The sequence below is a fragment of the Salvelinus sp. IW2-2015 genome, linkage group LG35 (genome assembly GCF_002910315.2).
Source record: "Salvelinus sp. IW2-2015 linkage group LG35, ASM291031v2, whole genome shotgun sequence".
Classification (NCBI taxonomy): Eukaryota; Metazoa; Chordata; class Actinopteri; order Salmoniformes; family Salmonidae; genus Salvelinus; species Salvelinus sp. IW2-2015.
The window spans coordinates 21153327-21175035 of record NC_036874.1 but is presented as its reverse complement, the minus strand read 5'-3'; the positions used below and the strand labels follow the sequence as shown (position 1 = coordinate 21175035).

Below are 21709 nucleotides of genomic sequence, written 5' to 3'. Positions count from 1 at the left end.
AGTGGGGGCTCGCCGTGTCACCGCGGCGATAAGCAAGGCGAACCCGCCCAATCACATAGTCTGCCGCTGGCACATTCCTGGCCACTTAATTAGGGGTTGTTGGTACCACAGAAGGTGTCACCAACCTTTTCACTGGGAGAACAGATGGGTGTCCTTTTTTCTGAGGTCCTGCCAATGCCCCACTCTCCCGCGCTCCTGGGGAAATGGCCTAACTCAAAGGCAGCTGCTTAGTCCAGCTTGAGTGATTCTTTAGAGACACTTCTATTGAGGTGGTATATTTAGTGGTATGTACCGCTGCAGAGAGAGGGAGGGGAGACCAAGAGGACTGTATCCCTGACCAGTCATTAGTTCTGTGTTTTTACATGTTATGATAGATGGAGTTATATTAGGCTTCCGTATCGATGTTTCTTAGACACGGACTGCAGGAAGAAAGGGAGGGTCGGGACCTCAAAGTGCGTGACGAGTTCACATCCTGCATGTGGAAGCACCTCCCCCGCCCCCCGCCACAACCAGATGGTGTGAATGTCAACAGAGAATGGTTCTGTCCTGGGTAGAACTGTCTGGGGAACAAAAAAAAGAAAGGGTTCCTCGACAGCTACAAAGAGGGGCCATGGAGAGACTGCGAGGGGAGGAGCCTGAGTCCTAATAGATAAAAAGAACAGGAGAGTTGTGAGAGGGCAGACGTTTCCACTGGTGAGTGAAAGGAGATGCAGAGAATCTGAGGCTGCAGATTGGTCTGGAGGGGTTCTGGAGGGGGTCAGGGTTTTACATGCCCCGTGCCGGGTGGACAGAAGATGGCCTGTCACTCATTCGTCAGCTTGGCGCAGACTGGGGAACCAGATGGTTGATTAGAACACAGCGCAATTAGAATCACAGGGTCACATGCCTGTTTTGTTATTGGAGGCTAGGGATATCTTGTTCGCCTGCATATGGTATATCTGTTGATTTTGAAATACATTTTGTACTTTGTAAGTTTAGTTTAATTGTTAGCTCTTGGGATTTTTGTTTTGCATTCATACCCTTTCGTTAAAGACTTGTGAAATAAATGCAAACGGTTCTACAATAGGAACAATGGTTTTTGCTGTTGTTGCTGGTTAATCATTTGTTTCAAGAAAGGTGAAAATATATGTACATACAGTTTGGTATAAGGGAAAATGTAGGGTAAGAAAAACACATTTTACTCAGGTTTTATGTTATAGTCAGGCGATTCTTCCGATGTAGTGTATTGTATCCCCCMGTGTTAGTCGAGGGATCTCATCTGATGGCTGAGTGGGGAGTTTCACTGGAAATAGGTTCAGCTGTAGCAATTTATTGACGTGGCAGGACATAAAATCTGTCATTTTCATCATGTTCTATAGTGGGTAAACCTGTTTCCTACTGCTTTTTCTATCAGATATATGTCTGCTCAGTTTTATGGTTGTCGAGTTGGGGCCAACCCTGATCGATCTATTGAAGCTTGGGATTTAATAGCTGCACAGCGCCCGGTTCAGGGCAATGGGGAGGATGGTATATTTAATCACTAAACAGGAGAGAGGTGACAAGCCCCGGTCGCTAACACTTTCCGTTTTATGAGCAAAAGCACGGCCCACACAGTCACGCACTGTGGTGTTAGGACACGGTGGATGGAAGACATGCCTACAATAGCACAATGGGTCTTTGCTATCAATGTTGTTTTTTTTATCCTGAATTTGACTTGTCATACGTCAAAGATGAAACCTGATAGTTTAAGTTKAACTGTTTAAAAGTACTATCTTATAAATATTGCCCACGGTATTCAAGTGAACCCAAATGATCTTGTCCCAGACGACTACAGTTGTCACGTCTCTTCCCGCTCCCCCTCTCCGGCGCTCGACATCGCCAGTTTATTCGTTATTACTCACACCTGCCACCATCGTTACGCGCACCTGCGCTTCATGAGACTCACCTGGACTCCATCCCCTTCCCGATTACTTCCCCTATATCTGTCACTCCCTTTGGTTCTTTCCCCCTTGCRTTACTGACTCTGTTTCATGTCTGTACGCTGCTCGTGTTTCTTGTTTTGTTCTATGTTCCGTTATTTATTCAATTCACTCCCTGTACTTGCTTCCCGATTCTTAGCGTACATGTTATGACAGTAGCATCTCTACATGGCTAATGATGAGTCGTGGCTGGTGACTCAGCGGTGGTGATAGTGTGGGATTAGATTTTGTCCATTAAATCCTGTTGTTGCTGTTTGGGGACACAGAAGGGGAACTCTGGTCCACCCCTCAGATAGATAGACAGAGCAGAGAGAGATGTGGGGGGGGTATAAAGAGAGAGAGAAAGATTGTTAATTTATGAAATACTTAATATCTATTGCTTTGGCAACAGTGGCAACCATCCATTCATGCCAATAAAGCATTTATTGAATTGAGAGAGTGCGAGACGGGGGAGATTGGGCAGCAAAATGACCGTCCGTCACTGGGCCAATCACTCAATGAACTGACAGAGCGCCCATCCCTTTATACAAGGATAAATATCTCGGAAAATGTAAATGATCAATTGAAGGTGACTTTCAGAGMCTTTGACTTTTTGTCTCACTAATGAGACCTCCTCACAGAGAGAGAGAGGTCCCCCGACATTTWTGGCACTGGGAGCTTATAGAGCACCCTCCAGCTGTGCCCCGCCATGCTCTCAGACCCTACTTCCCCCTGCCACTGATGCCCCTTCACTTCCACTAAGCTCCTGATGTGTCTAACGTTGAAACCGAGGGTGTACAGCGCCTTGCCCACCATCTACGCATGTTAAAAGTCAGTAAGTCCTCCCGACCCTCTTGCCAGTCCTCATTCTCTGTTGTCTCTTGCACTGACGGAAACGGTGGTGGAGAGAGAGGGTGAGAGAGAGAGCGGATTGACTTATAAATCAGCTCCTTCTCCCTGACTTCACTGAGAGAGAGAGAAGAGAGAAACACGGAGAGAGAGAGAGAGAGAGAGAGCGGTAGAGAGAGGCCCGTCATCCAGACTAATGACTTTCACTTATTGCAGATTAATGATGGAGCGATGGTAATTACACTATGAGCTCTTTGTCACCCTCTGAGGTTACCACTGGGAATGTTGTGGGAGCGTTACGGCAGCATTCGGGCTAACAACCGTGATTATTACAGCCATCGTCTCTGGGAGAGAGGGATGGAGAGTTGGAGGATAGRGGGAAAGAGGAATGGAGAAGCGAGAGGGGGAAAGATGGATGGAGGAGAGACAGAGGGAGAGGGTTTGGTGTGAAGGCAGTCTGGGAGAGAAGGATAGAGGGGTGTAGGAGAGAGTGATAGATGGGTGGAGGACAGAGGTAAAGAGGAATGGAGGAGAGAGAGAGAGGCAGAGAGAAAGAGGTGGGTGGGAATAAGGCAGAGCTGTTTATGGGAAAGCCATTGTGTAGTGACGGCCTGATCGTGGTGGTAAAGAGTGAATAATGGGGCTTGATTACAGCCCATGAACGGCACATCGTTCAGAATCAATCGTCGAGCACAATTACAGGAGCGCCAACAGCAGCCCTCTCTCTCCCCGGACWRAATAGGAAGTGATTGTGTCAGAGGACAACATCATCCTCCTGGAAATGACTTGTTGCCTCCTCGTATGGAACCATTAGAGCAGGTGCACCCACACGCATTTCCTTGTGCACTTAGGACACACACACCTTCTTAAAAGCTTTCACAGTCACCTTAACATGCACATTCACACACACCTCACACACCACATACACCACATAGCGCTGCATCAATTAAAGCACATTAGAATCAAATCTACTCAGACAAAGACTGACTGGTGACTGTACACATGGACACACAGAAGCAATATATAAGTGATATACCAGATGATACAGATGGTCCTTGTCTAACAATGGGTTTGCCCTGGTCTCAGGTATGGGTTTGGAGTTCTGGATGCAGGGCTGATGGTGCAGCAGGCCTTACAGTTCCAGGCTGTCGCCCCTCACAGGAAGTGCACACAGGAAGTCACTCTTGACCCCATCAGGTGCTGTCACAAWGCTATAGCATCCATTTAAAAACATATCGGTGCAGAGGGTGCAGGAAGGCTAAGAACTGATATATGGGACAACAAGATRTCTATACTTTATGATCTTTTCTGTACTTTGGGATAACACAAATTAAAAAGAAAGAAATAATAAAGAAAACTAAATTATGAAAAACAGCCGGGTGATGTATCTGGCAGCAGGTTTGTGTGTTGTTGACAGTTGATTGACAGCTGTGTGGATGGTTGTGATGGTGATTGTTTCTCTGAAGGATCCTGCCCTCTGGAGGAGAGGTCAGTGTGAACATCCAATCAGCAGACTGCTTGGGGACAGACGCTGAGGTCAACACGCTGGAGCATGTACAGGTCAGAGAGACAGGGTCAAATGTTATCACCAAGACACCACTTCCTCTAACTGTGTGTGAAATAGTGAAGTGTGTGTGTGTGTATGTGCGTGCGTGCGTGCATGCGTGTCTGTCACTATGTCAATTGAAAAGGGTTTGTTTCTGGCTGCTTTCTCCTGGCAGAAAGCGTTGGCCAGGGCATCGCTGCAAGTGTGATTGATGGATGTGTTGCCATGGGAATGTGCTGTAAACAGGAGCAGGCTGTCAGTCTTTTAAAGCTCGGCAGCATCTCACTCTCAGATGTGACATTGTCACACCAGATGTGCTGTGTGAGATGAACGGGGGCGGGTGCGTGTACACCGCATCTGTTTATTTAAGTCATTCATCTAATACTAATACTAATACTAATACTAATACTCCCCCACCTCTCTCTCTGTCTGTATCCTTCTCTCTCAAACATTCACACAAACACACATGCACACAATTGTCTCTCTCTCTTTCTGTCACATACTCTCTGTCTTTGTCTCCCTCTCTCTCATACTCACACACACACCCCAGGTGAAGGTGAGTCTCAGCAGTGTGTGTCGTGGTGACCTCTCCATAGCCCTAGTGTCCCCGGCGGGCACAGTGTCTCTGCTCCTGGCCACGCGGAGCAACGATGACTCGGCCGCCGGCCTGAGGAACTGGACCCTGATGAGTGTACAGTCCTGGGGGGAACACCCTCACGGCGTCTGGACACTCAAGGTCAGCCGCAGTGCTTTACCATGTTTACACCCCCAAAATAACTTTAAATTCACCTCACACAGCAAATTCACTAGTGGACATTTAACTTGGAAAGGGTTACATGCATCACTTCCACAGAGCTCATAGAAATCCTTTTAATCTAGTTAAATGAACACTTTYGAGACTAGACTCAGTTCATCCCAGTCTCATCCGACAATAGCCTTTTCTATTTTCCTCTCTGTGATACGTTGATGGATTCACTGAGTGATGTTTGATATTGAGGAAGGGACTAAATGGAAAGGAAATTAAGAATCCCTGGTCCATTCCACTGAATGACCAATTAGACTTCAGACTGACTGTCATGCGATGCAGACAACGATGAGACAAAGTGGGTGAGGTCATTTAGTGTGTGTTTGCGTGCGTGCGTGCGTGCGTGCGTGCGTGCGTTCATGTTTGTGTGTGCATGTGTAGGTCAAATGGGAATCAGGCCTTGTAAACAGTTGGAGGTTTATAGATTTTTAAAAAGCTGGCGAGAGGAAGGGGACCTCCTCCCTCCCTACACACACTACACAGACAGACACGCACACACTCACGTCCTCCTGCAGATTTACTGTCCCCTTTGTGACCAATTACTCAGGCCCAACGCTGTGGAGACACAGAGAACACAGCAGAGTGACACACAGGCTAGAGTGTGCTCAACACGCATTAACACTGGGAGCTGTCGATGCTCGGCACAGCTTAACACAGCTTAACACACTGCTAATCAGCACACACAGCACACAACACAACCCTTAACGTACAGCAGCTTACTGTAAATCAGCCGACAGACAACACATACTGTTTGTATGCATACACACACACACACACAATACGCAACAACTTACCTTAACTCAGCACACAAACACACACACATTTACAGTAAACATGAACACAAATAGGAACGCAATGCACACCTTGCACTACACACTTGGCCACAGAGAGAGGGATGCCTTACCACACAGACTTGGAGAGGACTTAACACAGCTATCTCCTGTATCAGTGTTTTACTCAAGGACAGTGGAGGGGGTGGAGGAGGCTGGAGGGGTGTTTCTGGCAGGACTGGAGATAGTCTTTATTGATTTGTCATGATGACAATTGTCAAAGGTGGTGAAAGAGCCAGATGGAATTGAAAGAGAAAAAGGAAGGCTCTGTGCCGTGACCTTCCAGCATGCTGAAGGATACCACCGCAGGGCAGTAAACTCTGTAAGACAAGGTAGACTCTCTCTCTCTCCCTTCCTCTCTGAGCTCACGCTCTCTCTCCTCACTCTCTCTTTGAGCTTTCTCTTTTTCTGTCTCCACTCTCTATATACTCTACACTGTAGCTCTCGTTTTCTGCTCTCTCTCTCTCTCTCGCTCTCTCTTCCTCCTTTCTCTCTCTCTCAACCCGCCCAGTCTCTAACCCGCCTCTGTAATAGCCCAGAGGAAGCAGAGGAAGCTGGCTGGTTTGTTTACACTAGAGTGGGAACATTAGTGTTATTGAATATATCCCTGCTCAGTAGAACACTGTTGCTCTTCTGCCTTCAATGTTGTGAAACTGAGTCACATCATCACATTAGAAATGAAAAGTTATACTAGTTTTTATGACAATTTTGACCCAATTGCTTTGTTTATTTTGGTTTCTATGACAATAAAGACTAGTCCCATGCATGGAACAGGCACAGAGACTCCTGTGTACACACCACACACACACACAACACACAAACACATTGATATCGAGCACATATATACACACACAGACCGACGCACACACACCACACCACACACAACACACCACACACACACACACACACACACACACACACACACACACACACACACACCACCACACACACACACACACACCACACACACACACAACACACCACACACACACAGACCACGCACACACACACACACACACACACACACACACACACACACACACACACACACACACACACACACCACGCACACCACTGCTCAACCTCCTCTGGCTCACAACTGCCCCCTCTCTGCCCACTACACCACAGCCCCTGGTGCCCACACGGATGCCAAGGTAGCATGGCATCATTGCACTATGGCTCGGCTTTAGAGAGTTTAGAGGCAAGATCCCTATTCCCAGTAGACTGGATAGAGCTGGATAGAGAACTAACTGCTGGAGAAATAGTGTGTTTAGCCTACAGCAGTGTGGCTGGCATGACTGATGGATGATGTAGAGTGCTTCGGAAAGTATGCAGACCCCTGGACTTTTCCCACATTTTGTTACGTTACAGCCTTATTCTAAAACGGATTTCCTCATCAATCTACACACAATACCCGTAATGACAAAGCCAAAACAGGTTTTTAGACATTTTTGCTCATTTATGAAAATGTCAAACTGAAATAACATTACATTAGTTTTCAGACACTTTACTCAGTACTTTGTTGAAGCACCTTTGGCAGCGATTACAGCGAGTCTTGTTGGTATGACGCTACAAGCTTGGCACACCTGTATTTGGGGGGTTTCTCTCATTCTTCTCTGCAGATCTCTCAAGCTCTGTCGAGTTGGATGGGGAGCGTTGCTGCACAGCTATTTTCAGTCTCTCCAGAGATGTTTATTGGGTTCAAGTCCGTCTGGCTGGGCCACTCAAAGACATTCAGAGACTTGTCCGTCACTCCTGCATTGTCTTGGCTGTGTGCTTAGAGTCGTTGTCCTGTTGGAAGGTGAACCCCGCCCAGTCTGAGTCCTGAGCGCTTGACCAGTTTCATCTCCCAGTCCCTGCACCTGAAAAACATCCCCACAGCATAATGCTGCCACCACCATGTTTCACCGTAGGGATGGTGCCAGGTTACTCCAGATGTGACTCTTGTATTCAGGCCAAAGAGTTCAATCTTGTTTCATCAGACCAGAAATGTGTTTCTCATGGTCTGAGAGTCTTTAGTGCCTTTGGCAACTCCAAGCAGCTGTCATATGTCTTTTACTGAGGAGTGGCTTCCGTCTGGCCACTCCTACCATAAAGTCCTGATTGGTGGAGTGCTGCAGAATGGTTGTCCTTCTGGAAGGTTCTCCCATCTCCACAGAGGAACTTAGAGCTCTGTCAGAGTGATAATTGGGTTCTTGGTCACCTCCCTGGCCAAGGCCTTTCTCCCCGATTGCTCAGTTTGGCCGATTCGGGCAGCTGTAGGAAGAGTCTTGGTGGTTCAAACTTCTTGCATTTAAGAATGATTGAGGTCACTGTGTTCTTAGGGACCTTCAATGCTGCAGACATTTTTTGGTACCCTTCCCCAGATTTGTGCCTTGACAAATCCTGTTCAGAGCTCTACGGACAATTCCTTTGACCTCATGGCTTGGTTTTCTCTGACATGCTCGGTCAACTGTGGGACCTTATATGACAGGTGTGTGCCTTTCCAAATCATGTCCAATCATTTTAATTTACCACAGGTGGACTCCAATCAAGTTGTAGAAACATCTCAAGGATGATGAATGGAAACAGGATGCACCTGAGCTCAATTTCGAGTCTCATAGCAAAGGGTCAGAATGCTAAATAATCATGATTTCTGTTTTTTGTTTTAATTGTGCAAAAATATCAAAAAAACGTTTTTTGCTTTGTCATTATGGGTTATTGGTGTAGATTGAGAGGAAAAACAATCAATTTTATCCTTTGTATATAAGGCTGTAACGTATCAAAATGTGGAAAAAGTCAAGGGGTCTGAATACTTTCCGAAGGCAATGTATATACTAATGCATAGTATGGGCACATCTGAATTCCCTCCTTCTATGCCCCCAAAAAACCCAGAGAACTCCCACGTAAACACACATGGCATACAAACAGTTAGAAAGTAGATACATGTACTGCAAAATACATTAAATACACATTCATTTTCACAAGCACATAAACACTCACCTGCCCAAGGTGGATTTCTTAAGGTGCATGCATTTGCATGCATCCATGTTATAATGAGTTTGAGATCAAGCGTTCCAACGCGCCCTTTGTGGGTATTTCTTTTTCTTTTTGGGGGGGGGGGGAATATCGCCCACTGTGTGTGTTTGAACTGCATCGCAGATGGTTGGGGCCGAGGGCACCCTGTGGCATAGGTACCACTGAGTTTGTGTATATGTGCTCGCACTTGCGTGTATATGCATTTGGGCATGTCTATGTGTGTGTGTTGTGTGTGTGTGTGTGTGTGTGTGTGTGTGTGTGTGTGTGTGTGTGTGTGTGTGTGTGTGTGTGTGTGTGTGTGGTGTGTGTGTGTGTTGTGTTTGTGTGTGTGGTGGGTTGTGCTGGTTGCTGGGGTGCTGCCGTGGGCCAGCTTGGCTGACGGCCCCGTGGGCCCTTTTCGGGATGATTGATGCAGTAGAGGAGGCAGAGGAATTCGGTCAGCCAGAACCTCCAGTTCACAGCACTGCTGGGCCCCGTTGCCTTTAACATATGTAAGGCCCAGCAAACTCTGCTGGCATCCCCACAGCACTCTCTTCTCTCTCTCCTCCCCCACTCCTCCCTCTCTCTCTCTCCCTCTATCTCTTATACCAATCACACACTTTCTCTTGTATGGGCATTGGAAGTCGAGGAAGTAACACTACACTTAGGTTGTGTCATATAAACTTGTTTTTCAACTACTCCACAAATTTCTTTTTTAAGGCAAATAATAGTAGTTTGGCTCAAGTGTTAGGACATCTACTTTGTTGCATTGAAAACCAAGTAATCTTTTCGCGCAACATATTGTTTACAATCAGATATTTCACAGTTAATTCATTATAGTCAGAATTCCAGTGGGTCAGAAGTTTACATATAAGTTGACTGGCCTTTAAACAGCTTGGAAATTCCAGCAGAAATGATATCATGGGCTTTAGAGCTTCTGATGGCTATTTACATCATTAGTCAATTGGAGATTACCTGTGGATTAATTTTAGAACGCCTACCTTAAACTCAGTGCCTCTTGGCTTGACATGGAAAATCAAAAGAAATCTAAGCCAAACCTCTGAAAAATACTATGTAGACGGCTTCACGTCAGTCTGTCATCCTTGCGGAGCAATTTCCAAAGCCTTGAAGGCAGCCACGTTCATCTTTACAAACATAGTACGCAAGTATAATAAACACAGCCACTGGGACCCACGCACCGTCATACGCTCAGTGAAGGAGACGTGTTCTTTCTAGAGACTGAAACGTAGCTTTGGTGCAAAAGTGGCAATCAATCGCCAGAAGCACAGCGAAAGGACCTTAAGTGAAAGAATGGGCGGAGGAACAGGTACAAAAAGTATACTATTGCCACAGTAAAAGAGTCTATATGCAACATACCTGAAAGGCCTCAGCAAGGAAGAAGCCACTGCTCCAAAACCCGTCATAAAAAGGGCCAAGACTACATTTGGGCAACTCATTGATCAATGGGACAAAGATCGTATATTTTGGAGAATATTACTCTGGTATGACTGAAACAAAATAGAACTGTTTGGCTCATAACGACGTGGTTATGTCTATTGGAGGAAAAAGTGGATGTCTTGCAAGCCGAAGATAACACGGCATCCCCACAAACCATAAGGCACAGGGTGTGCAGGCATCGATTTATGGGGTGTTTGGGCTGAACTGCAAAAAAAAAACAGAAAGGTCGGGACTGTGCAGCTTCACAACATAGTTGGCAACATGTAGGGGGGAAATTTAGTGATATATTGAAGCAACATCTCAAAGCATCAGTCAGAAGTTTAACTTGTCGCAGTGGTCTTCGCAAATAGACAAGTGACCCAAGCACACTTCCAAAGTGTGGAAAATGGCTTTAAGGACAACAAATGTCTGGTATTGGAGTGCGCCATCACAAAGCCCTGAGCCTCAACTATAGATATCTATGGTGGGCAGAACTGAAAAAGCTGTTGTCGAGCAAGAAGGTCTAGGGCAAACCTGACTCAGTTAGAAACCAGCTCTGTCAAGGAGAAAGGGCCAAAATTCACCCCCAAACTTATTGTGGAAGCTTGATGGACGCTACGTTTGACCAAGTTATATCAATAGTAAAGCTTAATGACTAGCAATTACCAAATTTGGTATTGTACTACGTCTGACGCCGAGCGATGGGAATATGAGAGAATATATAACGCTAAATAATCAGTTCTCTACATTATTCTGAGCATTTCAGCATTCATCAATAATAGTTTGTGATCCGTAAACTTGACCTAAGACCAGGGAATTTTTACTAGGATATAAATGTCAGAATTGTAAACTGAAGTTCAATGATTAGGCTATTGGGGCTGGGTAAGTTTATGTAAGCATCCGACGAAATGTTATGTCCGTAAAGCACACCAACCGCTAGCGGTCTTGGCATGCTCTGAAGGACGGGCGGCTCAGATGCCTAGTCTGGTGGGCAGGGCCTTGAGAAGTTGTTATAAACGGCTAGCATGTCTTACATTGGACGCAAGGAGAAGGAAGACCCACAGTCCTTTGGTAGCGGGCCACGTCGTTGGTCCACTGTGTTTATCCATCAAAAGCGGATGAAAAAGTGTTCTTGCTATAGATATTATGATTCTCTTGTAGAGGAACCCCACTATCTTCTTAACGATAGTCCCAGGACATAGTGCAAAATCTACTTTTTAAGCTCATAGCTGTCTGTCACAGACTACCATATCTCCACACATTATCATCCTGAGTAGTTGGAATATTCAATTATTCAGTGAGCAACCCTCTTCTGTACACTTAGCGGCATTCATATAATTTCATCTCTATTTGCAGGTTTTTGCTTTGGATGGAACCCTAAGTTATGACATTTGAACTGTTTAATTCATTGTTGGGTTGTTCTACTTGAAGCGCCTGGTTGTTTGAAAATGAAATGTAAAACACTTAGCATTGTGCAGTAAATAAGTTAAAGCGGGCTGATATACATATGATGATATGACAAAACTTAAAACTTCTTAGGGCTGCAATCCGTTAAGCGGAATTCGTATTTTTTTATGACAACACCAGTGGAAAGTGGCAGCGGCGCCAAATTCAAACAACAGTAAACTCATAATGTAAAATTACCCAAGCAAACAAGTATGTTCAGCACAGCATTTAAGATAGCCTTCTGTTATATTCGGGCGGCGTAGCCGGAGTGTCCGATTTCAAAAAAGCGCTTAACAAGCGATAATAACCAACACACAGCGAAGCACCGACAATTGCATTTCTTAGGTCACCTATTTGGTCACAGCGCAAATCACAAAACACACAAACAGCCATTTTCCGCACGCGAAAGACAGAGTCACAATAGCAGAAATGAGATAATAATTATTCACTTAACCTTGTATGATCTTTCATCGATGACACTCATGGACAGTCATTGTAGCAAAGCCAACATGTATGTTTGTTCGAAATGTGCATATTTAATTATCCAAAATCTCAGTTTACATTGACGCGCATTTCAGAATGCCTCCAAAAAATTCCGGAAAATTTCACGAGAGCCAACACCAAAACAGAAATACTCATTCGTAAAATCTTTGATTGAAGACTACATGTTTACATAGAATTAAAATATAGCTTGTCAATGCAATCCGCTGTGTCGATTTCAAAAAAGCGTACGGCAAAAGCACATATTCAAAAAACTAGAACAGCCATTCAGCCACTCAAATACGGAGCCCACAACAGTTACCTCCAAATTGTGGAGTCAAACAAAAGTCATATTATCATTATAAATTTTCACTTACCTTTTCTGATCTTCGTCAGAAGTGTCACTCCCAGGACTCCCATCTTTCCCAAATGTAGTTTGATTCGATGTGATCCTTTTTCATTTTTCTTATTATTTGTTTCTTCCCCGCGCCCCATAAAATAGTCTTTTACTTTTTTCTTTTTGTTTTGTGTCATGTTTGATAAACAAAATCCAAAGTCACGAAGCGGCGGTTACACTAAAAAGCAGACGAAAGTCAATAAGTTTCCGAACCAGTCAGTAAAACATGCTCAATATGATGTATTGAATCACTCTTAGGATTTTAAACATAAATCCTTCAAATAAAAGTTCCAACGGAAATCCATTTCTTCAGAAGTGCTATGACAGAGCTCCGCTCATGTTGAAACAGGCAGATGCGTCAGAGCTATGTCAGCCATGGCAGAACCTTACTTATCCTTGTCCCTTCGTTCCACCACTTCACGAATAGAAGCATCAGAAGAAGTTCTAAAGACTGTTACATCTAGTGGGAAGCCTAGAGAATGCATACTGAACCCAATACCCAGTGTGTATTCTGTATAGGCGATGAGTATGAAAACCTTACAAACCTTCAGATTTCCCCACGTTTCATGGTTGGATTTTTGCTCAGGTTTTTGCTGCCATATGAGTTCCTGTTATACTCACAGACATCATTCAAACAAGTTTTAGAAACTCTCCAGTTTTCATATCCAATACTAATAATAATATGCATATATTAGCAACGACTAGGAAGCAGGCAGCTTTACTCTGACATCTGGGATCCTTTGCATCCAGCTACTCAATTACTGCTCTGCAGCCATTAAGAAGTATAAGGGGACTGAGGAGGATTGGAGCTGCTTAAATATAAATTGAGTTTTTATTAATGTAAAAGAAAGGCTTCCGAATACATCACATGCATCATCTGAGTCACCTCCCATCCTAAATGTCGGGGCAGGTCACAAAGCTTTCAACTTTGATGCTTTGCCCATGTTATCCAATGCGCCCACGTTGGCTGGATGTCCTTTTTTAACCATTTTATCAACATGGAAAACTTTTAATTGTTAAAACCCAGCAGCGTGTGCATTCTGAATACTCAAACCGCAACATACTAGACCATACCCTGTCGCAAAGACTTCAATATTTTGCTTTGGCCTCTTTTACACATGCCCTAATCACACACATCATGTTTACCATATTTTCTCAAGGCTTAAAACTTCTTCTTTAAGCCATGCCTACCTCGTTCATCTAACACTGATTCTAAGTGGATTAAACAAGTTAAAGGCAATGCTTCATATATTACTAATTGAGTACGTTATGCTAAACTTCTTAACCACTGGGAAATTTGTAAAGACAATTAAAAACTAATAAATTAATTTCTCTTACATTATCGGACATTTCACATTCTTAAAATCGAAGTGGTTGATCCTAATACCTAACAGTGGATTTTACTATGATAATTCAGAGTTGTGAAAAAATCTGAGTTTAAATGATTTGGCTATTGATATGTAAACTCACTTCAACTGTGTTTAACATACTCAATGAAGGCCACAGCGTTCTTAGAAACTTACCGCGGAGTTGATATGTTGATTTTTTCAGTTGGATGCAATATGACTGATTTACACGTTGTCCGAGCAATATGGTAAAACATATTAACACCATCAAGCTTAATATGAACTACATAATTCCTAATTACATTATTCCTATAATCTCTGAATTTAATCCTAGTAAAAATGTCCTTTTAGTGAGTCCAGCGCATCACCACTTTATTTAGTGAACAATGAAATTCATAAGTGGGAAGAATCTGTCTGTTAACCAATTTTGAGTAAACAGACTTGTGTCATTGCACAAGTAGATGTCCTATCCGACTTGCCAAGCATTGAGCTTTTACAAGAAATTCATGGAGTGGTGAAACGGTTTTAATGACTCCAACCTAAGTGTATTAAGCTTCGACTATCATGCTACGTTAATATAATCCCTCTTTCTCTCTGTCTTACGCTTCCTCTCTTTTCATCACTCAAAGACGTTCTCTAACCCGTGTATCTTTGCGTCTAGCACGTGTTCTTCTTCCCTTCTCATTAGTCTTCCCTACCCTTGTCTTTCCTCTGATCTCCAGCAATCAACCACATCTTGGTCTGCTATCATCACTTTACATCTTTATGCTTAATCTCACACACAGCTATGTACCTGACCTCCTATATCTGTAATTCTCTCCCCACTCCGACCTGATAGCCACACCAAAATGAATTATACCCTTTATGCACTTTTCCTCTATCGCATTCTGACCTGAACTTAAGATGCAGATAGAGTTGCTATTCACCTTGCATTTTTGCGAGGTGAGATGAGACATAATGAAGTGTTGTGTCGAACAGATAGTCGGATTCTGACTTTTTTATACGATATTAATTCAGCCAACCTTACGCGCAAGAAACCCCGTGAAACAATACGTCCTTATAGCAATCCTACCGGATCCACAGTAGAAAAGTGCATTGTACTTTTATTTTTTCCCGATAGAAATATCACCATTCTCCATGCACTGTAACGAACAATTTGAAAGAGCCTATGGATAAGAACTAGGTAAATGAGTAATCAATTTGGATAAGGAAATTGTATGTACATATTACACTTGTTTTAAATATGTTTTAYCTCATAATTGCTCGAGACAAATGTGAAATCATCAACTGAAGCACATCAACATATCAACTTTCCCGCGGTAAAGATTCTGAAAAGCTGTGCCATCGTGCAGTTACCATGTTAAACACAGTATTAGCCACTATCAGTATCGACCTTCAGTRTGCCTAATGAGAACGCATATTAAACTGCCAATTAACGAGYAGTTCCCTTTTAGCTGGTGTAGYCTACATTATCATTCCATTTAATTACATTGTTTAGTTTACCTGCGTTTGCTTCCTCTTCACAAGCCGTCACGGACATGTGGTTGTTGCTGAGGATCATTAGTAGCAATTGATAATATAAAAAAAGACATGTAATAGTTTTGGAGTGAAGCGCAGACCAAGCCACAACMGTTGGAACCCGACGCATGGCACAATACTTGGCTGTGCTATTACACAGTTCCATGGTTGATGCAGGCAATAGACGAGGGTATAGCCTACTATTGCACACTATTCTCCCTATTTTAATTCTATGTACACTAATCTTCCAACATTACCTTGGGTTAAAGAACTGAATGTGGCAATATTCAGAATGAATCAAACCACCGTTTCGTTCTTTCGTGCGTTAAGGCTCGTCAAACCTGTTTTTTAGGATTCATAAATACTTTCCTCAMCAAATATGCATATATTTAGATGGCTTTCTTTCGTTGGTTCCTAATATTCTGAACCCGTTCTCTCGATATATTCGCTTGAGTCTGTCGACAAAACTCCAACTAAAAGGTACATCGTATTTAAAGGGGTTGCTTATTAAGATACAGTGCATTCAGACCCCTTCACTTTTTCCACATTTTGTTACTTTACAGCCTTATTCTAAAATTGATCAAATGTAATGTTTTCCTCATCAATCTACAAACAATACCCCGTAATGACAAAGCAAAAACAGGTTTTTAGATATTTTTGCACATTTATTAAAAATAATAATCAGAAATACCTTATTTACATAAGTAATCAGACCCTTTGCTATGAGACACGAAATTGAGCTCAGGTGCATCCTGTTTCCACTGATCATCCTTGAGATGTTTCTACAACTTGATTGGAGTCCCCCTGTGGTAAATTAAATTGATTGGGACATGAATTGGAAAGGCACACACCTGTCTATATAAGGTCCCACAGCTGACCATGAGGGAAAAAGCCATGAAATTGACCGTAGAGCGAAGGAATTGACCGTAGAGCTCCGAGACAGGATTGTGTTGAGGCACAGATGTGGGGAAGGGTACCAAAACATTTCTGCAGCATTGAAGGTCCCAAGAACACAGTGGCCTCAATCATTCTTAAATGGAAGAAGTTTGGAACCACCAAAACTCTTCCTAGAGCTGACTGCCAGGCCAAACTGAGCAATCGGGGAAGAAGGCCTTGGTCAGGAAGATGACCAAGAACCCGATATCATTGCTTACAGAGCTCCAGAGCTCCAGAGTTCCTCTGTAGAGATGGGAGAACCTTCCAGAGGCACAGCCATCTCTGCAGCGTCACACCAATCAGGCCTTTATGATAGAGTGGCCAGACGGAAGCCACTCCTCGGTAAAAGGCACAAGACAGCCAGCTTGAGTTTGCCAAAAGGCAACTAAAGAACTCTCAGACTATGAGAATCAAGATTCTCGGGTCTGATGAAACCAAGATTTAACTCTTTGGCCTGAATGCTGAGCGTCACGTCTGGAGGAAAACTTGCACCATCCCTACGGTGAAGCATGGTGGTGGCAGCATCATGCTGTGAGGATGTTTTTCAGCGGTAGGGACTGGATACTAGTCAGGATTGAGGGAAAGATGACAGACAAAGTACAGAGAGATCCTTGATGAAAACCTGCTCCAGAGCGCTCAGGACCTCAGACTGGGGCGAAGGTTCACCTTCCAACAGACAACGACCCAAGCACACAGCCAAGACAACGCAAGAGTGGCTTCGGGATAAGTCTCAGAATGTCCTTGAGTGGCCCAGCCAGAGCCCGGACTTGAACCCAATGAAACATCTCTGAAGAGACGTGAAAATAGCTTAGCAACATGAGAAAATCCAGCAAGTGGGAGGGTTTTCAGCGGTTGAATTTAATTTATTCAGTGCAGAAGGGAACCACGCCTGCAAATCGCATTACGCACCTTCAGAAGTAAGTCTGAATACCAACTACTGAGAGGTGTGTAGGAAAGACATGTGTAAGAAAGGCGGAAATCTGGCCCTAAGTGGCCTAGGTGCCTTTGTTTCTTATAATGTAGCCCATCTGTTTCTCACTCTGTATTGTCTCAAAGTACTAGTCACTTCTATTGCCTCTCCCTTTCCTTTTTTATCTCTTACWTATACAACTCAASGTGCAATTTCACATTAAAAAATATATATATATTAAGTAGAAATAATAGTCCCGTTACATTTGTACGGACAACAGGGGATTAAGACAATTGATATTTAAAGCAAATCCAACAAAGAATCTCTTGTTAGACACAGACAGACAATCAAACCAATCAGACATACTGATCATCACCTATAAATCATCAATCATAGTTCCATATACGCACAATGTATGGTTGTGATGTTATAGTATGTTTTCGCATAAAGTCACACATGAAGTGCCCTGTCAAGGAAATTAAAGTGAATTGAATAGAATTTAATGTCATTCAAATTGAAATGTAATTGAACTGATTGGAATTCGGGTTTCCATTTCACCTGTGAAACTGTTGGTGTCWGAAAGCGATCCGGCTCTACATTAGAGCATGGTCTCCTCTCTCTCCTCTCAGCCATGGACGGCCGGCTATCGACCCACCTGTGGCATCACACTGTTTGTTTACCAACAACAAATCAATGCTGCGCTCAGCTGGGGGCTGCTGGGAAAGGTCTCTGTTCCCCTCACATACTCACTCAACGAGCACACACACACTGTCAACATTCAAACACACGGCCAGTGTGGTCAATGCCACACAAATGGACTGGGCTATACTGTGTTGGACTGTTTGTGAGTGTTTGACTTATTGTTGCCCTAGAGCCTAGTACCTGACATTACACGTGCATTCTATACACACATTGACAGAGTGTTACGGTGTAGATAACAAGGTCTATTAAGATTAGATTATAGAAAATCTGTAAAGACATCAAACGAAATAGTGTAAAGAAATTCTGTATATACAGTTGAAGTCAGAAGTTTATATACACTAAAGTTGGAGTCATTAAAACTCGTTTTTCAACCACTTCACAAATTTCTTGTTAACAAACTATAGTTTTGTCAAGTCGGTTAGGACATCTACTTTGTGCATGACACAAGTCATTTTACCAACAATTGATTACAGACAGATTATTTCACATATAACTCACTGCATCACAATTCCAGTGGGTCAGAAGTTTACATACACTAAGTTGACTTTGCCTTTTAAACAGCTGGAAAAATTCCAGAAAATGATGGCATGGCTTTAGAAGCTTCTGATAGGCTAATTGACATAATTTGAATCAATTGGAGGTGTACCTGTGGATGTATTTCAAGGTCTACCTTCAAACGCAGTGCCTCTTTGCTTGACATCATGGGAAAATCWAAAGAAATCAGCCAAGACCTCTGAAAAAAATTAAATAAATTGTAGACCTCCTCAAGTCTGGTTCATCCTTGGGAGCAATTTCCAAACGCCTGAAGGTACCACGCTCATCTGTACAAACAATAGTACGCAAGTATAAACACCATGGGACCACGCAGCTGTCATACCGCTCAGGAAGGAGATGCGTTCTGTCTACTTGAGATGAACGTAACTTTGGTGTGAAAAGTGCAAATCAATCCCAGAACAACAGCAAAGGACCTTGTGAAGATGGGTACGAAAGTATCTATATCCACAGTAAAACGAGTCCTATATCGACATAACCTGAAAGGCCGCTCAGCAGGGAAGAAGCCACTGCTCCATAACCGCCATAAAAAAACAGACTACAGTTTGCAACTGCACATGGGGACATAGATCGTACTTTTTGGAGAAATGTCCTCTGCTCTGCTCTACACCATCCCAACCGTGAAGCACAGGGGTGGCAGCATCATGTTGTGGGGGTGCTTTGCTGCAGGAGGGACTGGTGCACTTCACAAAATAGATGGCATCATGAGGGAGGAAAATTAGGTGGTTATATTGAAGCAACAGCTCAAGACATCAGTCAGGAAATTAAAGCTTGGTCGCAAATGGGTCTTCCAAATGAACATTGACCCCAAGCACACTTCCAAAGTTGTGGCAAAATGGCTTAAGGACAAGAAAGCCAAGGTATTGGAGTGGCCATCACAAAGCCCTGACCTTAATCCTATAGAAAATTTGTGGGCAGAACTGAAAAAGCATGTGCGAGCAATGAGGCCTACAAACGTGACTCAGTTACACTAGCTCTGTCAGGAGGAATGGACCAAAATTCATCCAACTTATTGTGGGAAGCTTGTGGAAGGCTACCCGAAACGTTTGGCCCAAGTTAAACAATTTGAAGGCAATGCTACCAAATACTAATTGAGTGTATGTAAACTTCTGACCCACTGGGAATGTGACAAATTAAATAAAAGCTGAAATAAATAATTCTCTCTACTTTTATTCTGACATTTCACGTTCTTAAAATGAAGTGGTGATCCTAACTGACCTAAGACAGGGAATTTTTACTAGGATTAAATGTCAGGAATTGTGAAAAACTGAGTTGAAATGTATTTGGCTAAGATGTATATAAACTTCTGCCTTAAACTAAAGTAAACTAAAATATAAACACAACATGTAAAGTGTTGGTCCCATGATTCATGAGCCGAAATAAATAGCCACACATTTTTCCAGATGCACAAAAAGCTTATTTCTCTTAAATGTTGTGCACAAATTTGTTTACATCCATGTAAGTGAGTTTTTCTCCTTTGCCAAGATAATCCATCCACCTAACAGGTGTGGCATATCAAGAAGCTGATTAAACAGCATAATCATTAAACAGGTGCACCTTGACAATAAAAGGCCACTCTAAAATGTGAAGTTTTTAGGAGTATTTCTGTCTGTAATAAAGCCCATTTGTGATGAAAAACTCATTAGAATTGGCTAGGCCTGGCTCCCCAGTGGATGGGCCTATGTCCTCCCAGGCCCAYCCATGGCTGCGCCCGTGCCCAGTCCTGTACAATCCATAGATTAGAGGCTAATTTATTTATTACAATTAGCTGATTTCCTTCAATGAACTGTAACTCAGTAAAATCTTTGAAATTGTTGCATGTTATATTTTTGTTYAGTATAAATTCTGTAKTAACTAAGTGTTTCTGTGTGTAAAGTGTTGATATTAGTTTGACTGTATACAGTCAGGGTGTGTGTGTGTGTAACAGTGCTGTGTCCCGGGCCCCCAGGTGACAGACAACAAGGGGACAGTGGGCCGCTGTGTGAGGGTTAGCTCAGAGGAGGCAGCGGGAGCCCTCCTCAGTGTCACTCTTYTCCTCTACGGCACCTACAACCCACACAGGAGCCTGCACGGTACGAGGCATCTGTGTGTGTGTTTGTGTATGTGTGTGCGTCACTGTCTGTCTGTCCGTCCGTCTCTCCATTTTTCTGTTCGTTCTTTCTTCCGTCCGTCTGTCTACTCTCTATATCACCCATCAGGAAAGTCTCCCTCTCCTCGTACCAACTGTGAGTCCACTCCCATTTCCCCACTGCTGTACACTAACTGTAGTGAAGTCAGTTCGACAGTATGTCTCTATCCCTCTTATTCGTCTCTTCAACCTCTCCCCTCCTCTCCCCTCCTCCCCTCTGTGATAACTGCAGTCATTTCTCTTGGCAGCGGCGGCAGGTGGTGACCAGGGGAAGTCTGATGTGTAATTACTGAGTGACCCCGGCTGACCCCTGGTGCCCCCCTCCTCAGTGTGTGTCAGCTCCCCTGTGCCCTCACACGCACACGCACACACACACACACACAAACACACACACACAGTACAGGCATACACATACACACACACCAGGCCGGGCAGACCAGGGGCCGTGTTTATTAAGAGGTAGGAGCTGGTGCTGTGACAGAGACACGTAAGCCGTTTCATAGCCCACCTCGTTCGTTCCCCCTCTCTCTCTTCCTCCCTCCCTCCCTCCTCACTCTCTCTATCCATCTCTTCAATCCTGGATCTAGTTGTAGTTCATGCTGTTAGTCCATCTGCTGTCCGTGTGAAGACACACTTGAACTGGGAACGCAAAGAACAAGCTCTCCGTCTCACTGCAGAATTAGACATTTATCCACGTTCTCAAACGTCAAATTTAAAGTTGCTTCAAACGTCAAATTTAGAAGGTTAAGCTTTTGATAGGGTTAAAACGTTACGTTTAGGCAGTCATTCCGAATGGTTAAGGTTTGGGATAAGGTTCAATCAAAACAATTAAAAACGAGTGTACAGCAATGGGATCAAACACGTAACCCTAGCAACCCATCCGCTACCCTCAT

General features: G+C 43.6%; 1 protein-coding gene across 1 annotated transcript; it reads left to right on the top strand.

The window, feature by feature from the left end:
* The first annotated feature begins 583 nt into the window (after positions 1 to 583).
* LOC111958564 (furin-like) lies at positions 584 to 21089 on the top strand. The gene is made up of 5 exons (XM_023979823.1): positions 584 to 693; positions 3873 to 3983; positions 4253 to 4346; positions 4883 to 5068; positions 20637 to 21089. Exons 2-5 carry the CDS (start codon positions 3904 to 3906, stop codon positions 21078 to 21080), a joined length of 804 nt encoding a protein of 267 aa, XP_023835591.1. The 5' UTR covers positions 584 to 693; positions 3873 to 3903; the 3' UTR covers positions 21081 to 21089.
* Positions 21090 to 21709: the final 620 nt, after the last annotated feature.